We start from the raw sequence: 4,184 nt of genomic DNA on the forward strand, positions 1-4,184 counted from the left end.
CTGGCTGCCCCCTTTCTCTCTGCAGGGACCCCTCTGGAAACCCCCCAGGGTGGCACTGGTAGTCCTATAAGCCCAGCTTTAGATGCTTTACAGGGCTGGTTTTTACCATCATTCCCCTTCTCCTCACCCATCACCCAACTCTCGGGGGCGGGCAGGGTGGGGAGAGGCTATTTTTCTGAGATACTGTGAATTTCTTCATGGAAATCCATATCTGGAAGAACCAAGCCCCCACAACCCCACAGTGGGTACCCCAGAAATGAGCTTCGCCCCGTTGCAACCACCAACTGCTGTCCCACCTTCACTTGCTCTGACTGGCACAGAGATTTTAGCGCTGAGGAGATAGGGCTGCGTTAACAGAGACACTTGGCATGGACCAAGCTGAGGTGCAATGAGTTTGTGGGGTAACAGCAGGAGCTGGGGGGGGATGGAGTGGAAGCACCCTAGGGCCCATCGAGGGCTGCTCTCTGTTGCCAGGGGCCTCATCGGGCTGAGCAGCAACTCCAGCTACTACCTGAAACCCCTGGGGACCCCCGAGCGGGGCCACCACATCATCCACCGAGCAGAACACTTGCCCAGCCAAGGTGGGACCTGCGGCCACGGCGATGATTTTGGGAGCACCGTGGCTGACATCGCTCGGTTCTTCCAGCCACTGCACCACCGGGTAAATCCATCCCTGGGTCCTCTGCTCATGGAGGGGAACAGGGCTGGGAGGGGGGGGCTGCCTGCACCCTGTGGCGGGGTGCCCATCACCTTGGCCTCTGGGCAGAATGGATGTGAAGGGTCTACGTGGGCATTCTACCTGGTTTGGGTATGGGCAGAGGACGTGTGGGTTGGGTACCGGTGCTGTGTGGGACATGATGTGAGGTGATGCTGGGAATCGCACTGTAGCTGTTCAGATTTTCCTTGTTGCCGCGTGCCTCAGTTTCCCCTCTCAGCTGTCCTGGCTGATCAGCTCTGAGGGAATGAGACTGAGATGCCCAGAGCCATGGGTGTCCGCTCCTTCGCTCCTCTGAACCTTTCTGTCTGTCTTGCAGGGGAAGAGAGATGCCTGGAGGACCATGAAGTACATGGAGCTCTTCATTGTTGCCGATCACACACTGGTGAGTCCTAGCGGGGGGAGCAAAAACATGGTCCCCTCCTGAAAAGCCAGGACCCATCTCGGTCTCCGTCCTTGCTTTTCCTCCAGTGACTCTTCCCCATCCCCATCTCTCTGCAGTACAGGAACCAGAACCTCAACCTGGGCCACACCAAGCAGCGCATCGTGGAGATCGCAAACTACGTGGACAAGGTAGCGGCCAGCGACTGGAACCTGCCGGTCCCTTGTGGCCAGCCCCACCGTTCCCAGTGTATCTGACAGCACCTGAGCTTGGGGCCAACCTGGTCGTTGTCCCCATGTCACTAGGGCTAGGAGTTTAGACGGCAAATGTGAACGTGTGGTGGAAAATGCTTTCTCACCCGTGGGCTGAGCTGAAGCAATGAAGCTTATGCTGGCTCTTGCTCTGCTGTGGTGATGGGGATCAATGCTGGCATCCTTGATGCAAGGAGGGACAAGTTTAGGTGTTGCCGGGTGGCATCGTGCCACCCTGACCGGCTCCTGTGTCCACACCTGTGCCTGTAGAGCTGATGCTTGCAGCTGGATGTGGGACAAGTGTGTCCCCGAGTCACCCAACTGGAGGGAAAGCATGGAGACCCACGAGCTGAAATGCCATGGCAGGGGTGGAGGATGTACATCCTCTCCAGCCCTGTCCCCTCCCTGCAGTTTTACAGGTCACTGAATATCAAGGTGGCCCTGATCGGCCTGGAGGTGTGGACGGAGCGGGACCAGTGCACTGTCACCAGCGATGCCAACGCCACGCTCTGGTCCTTCCTGCAGTGGAAGAAGGCGCTGAGGTCACGCAAGAAGCACGACAACGCCCAGCTGCTGACGTGAGCAACCCTACGGACCTGGGGACATTGGGACAGGAGGCTCCCAGCTTGAACTGGGGTCTCCAAACCACCCCTGGGGTGCTAAATGCCCATCCGTTCTCCTTTCTGGGCAGAGGGAAGACGTTCAGGGGGACAACCATCGGCATGGCCCCGTTGGAGGGAATGTGCAGTGCAGATAACTCCGGAGGTGTCAGTGTGGTAAGAGGGGCACTGGGGTCCCTGCTGCTCCTCCCAGGCTGGTGGATCCCATTGCCAACCTGTCTTGTCGGGGTTCTTCATGGGCTTGGAGGACCGGCAATCCAGAGTTGGTCCTGGGACAGAGCCTGAGAGGGAATGATGATGCTGGTAGCCCCTTACACCCCTCAGAGGTTGGCCAAGTACTAAGGAGAGTGAGAAGGGGCTGATGTAAAGGTCTCCCACCCCACGTACACCCCCAGCTTGCAGCTAGCAGCAGCGTTGGGATGTCCTGTGTTGCCTCTGCCCCTCATATTGAATAGCCCCTGCTTGTTCCCTGCTTGTGCTCTCCGGTTTTGTGGGGTCCACTGCAGATAACTGTCACCCTCCTCCTGATGGGGTGATGGTGGTCCCAGTGACCTGTGGTGGTGTCGGCCACCAAACTTTCTATTTTTTTGGGATGCATGTTTTAAGGCCTCAGTTTTTCAGCAGCTAGCTCCAGCAAAAGAACTTCCCAACAGTCCCAACAGAACTTTTAGGAGACCAAACCCTGCTTCTGCCACAAATCCTCCTCCATCTCTCTCTCTCTGTCCCTCCTATGGGATGCAGTTGCAATCCTGGGGATGTCGTGGTCCCTCCATCACCCCATCCCCTGCTGCGGCATCATCCCTCTCCATCGCTCTCGGGCTGCCTTGCTGACGCATCCCCCATCCCAACGCAGGACCACTCGGAGCAGCCCGTTGGAGCCGCCGCCACCATGGCCCACGAAATCGGCCACAACTTCGGCATGAGCCACGACACCACGGGCTGCTGCGTGGAGGCCACCCCGGAGCAAGGAGGCTGTGTCATGGCAGCAGCCACCGGGTAAGTGACGATGAGGATGGGATCTGATCAGGTTCTGGATGGTTTCTGTGGCTGGGTGGGCTGGGGACCGAGGAGAAGGGTCCTGTCCTGCAAGGCGCCGCTGTGGGTATGGTGCCTCGTTGCAAAGGAGGATCCAGCTGGTTGCTCTCCTCCCCGTTTGCCCTCCACATCTCAATTTCCCAGAGTGAGAATGTGCCTAGGAGCAGGTGGGGCTGGCGGTCTCTGAGAGGTAGTAGCTCCATCCCAAAAAGAGCTTGGGATGGAAGAAAATGGGTGTTACCGTAGAATCATAGAATGATTTGGGTTGGAAAGGAAAGGTTGGAAAGGATCATCTGATTCCGATCCCTCCGCCATGGTAGACACTTTGCAGGAGTTCAAGGTGCTTTCCTGGGCTCACTCACACCTCAGCACAAGGAAATTATTCTTTATTTTAAGACTGGAGGGCTGAGGGGTGCTCAGTCCCTGGCGATGCCAGCAGGGACTCACGGCGTCATGGGGCTATGGTGGGGTGAGCTCACATTCCTCACCCCAACCCCACTAAATCGGGATGTGGGTTGCTCCAGAGTGGCAGTCATTAGCTTTCAGGCTCCAGGATTTGTTTTCCTGTGCTCTTACCCTTTAATTGAAGTCCAAAACTATACAAATTTCAGCCAATTGGTGCCACTTACACTTTCAAGATCCTTTTTCCTGTTGGGTTTTCTGACTCTGGACACCATTCTCATTCCAGATTTCCCTGCGCTGCAGAAAAGCAGCTGTTTATTCCCTCCACGATGTGGTTTCAGGGTGTCCCCGGGCTGCTTTCCTGTGGCTCTCAGGGCTGTCAGACCGCGACGCTGACCACATGGGGTTTAGTCTCTGCCGAGGTGAATTGCGGCTTTTCCAGGACAAGGCAATTATGCACTTGTTTGTTTAATTATCCTACTAATTAATTCACCTGCCCCCACCCACCAGAGCTGGGTGTAGTAGTGCAAAGCAGTCGCAGATGCTGGAGCTCAGCTGTGCCCTGGCTCACACCCGCAGGGAAAACACTCCAAACTGACATCTGCCCAGGACATTTCTTCTTTCTTATTTTTACTGAAATAATTTTATTCACCTGCGTGAGCAGGAAATTTTTGACTGTCTTGAGCCCATCCCTATAGGTGCCTTCATGTAGCAGCTTATGGATGTATTTATTTGCTCACCCTCTCATAACTTGCATGGATTTGCAGCTTTCCCTAGAG

General features: G+C 56.0%; 1 protein-coding gene across 1 annotated transcript in view; it reads left to right on the top strand.

The window, feature by feature from the left end:
* Positions 1-474: 474 nt before the first annotated feature.
* LOC104276547 (disintegrin and metalloproteinase domain-containing protein 19-like) overlaps positions 475-4,184 on the top strand; it is a gene marked incomplete at its 5' end in the record, with an annotated part of 16,362 nt that continues 12,652 nt past the window's right edge. The window contains 6 exons of the mRNA XM_009872918.1: positions 475-661; positions 1,035-1,100; positions 1,217-1,288; positions 1,760-1,926; positions 2,040-2,124; positions 2,822-2,964. Of these exons, the coding sequence (XP_009871220.1) occupies positions 475-661; positions 1,035-1,100; positions 1,217-1,288; positions 1,760-1,926; positions 2,040-2,124; positions 2,822-2,964 (720 nt within the window). The remainder of the gene's footprint in view (positions 662-1,034; positions 1,101-1,216; positions 1,289-1,759; positions 1,927-2,039; positions 2,125-2,821; positions 2,965-4,184) is intronic.

This window comes from Apaloderma vittatum, unplaced genomic scaffold (genome assembly GCF_000703405.1).
Source record: "Apaloderma vittatum isolate BGI_N311 unplaced genomic scaffold, ASM70340v1 scaffold3627, whole genome shotgun sequence".
Classification (NCBI taxonomy): Eukaryota; Metazoa; Chordata; class Aves; order Trogoniformes; family Trogonidae; genus Apaloderma; species Apaloderma vittatum.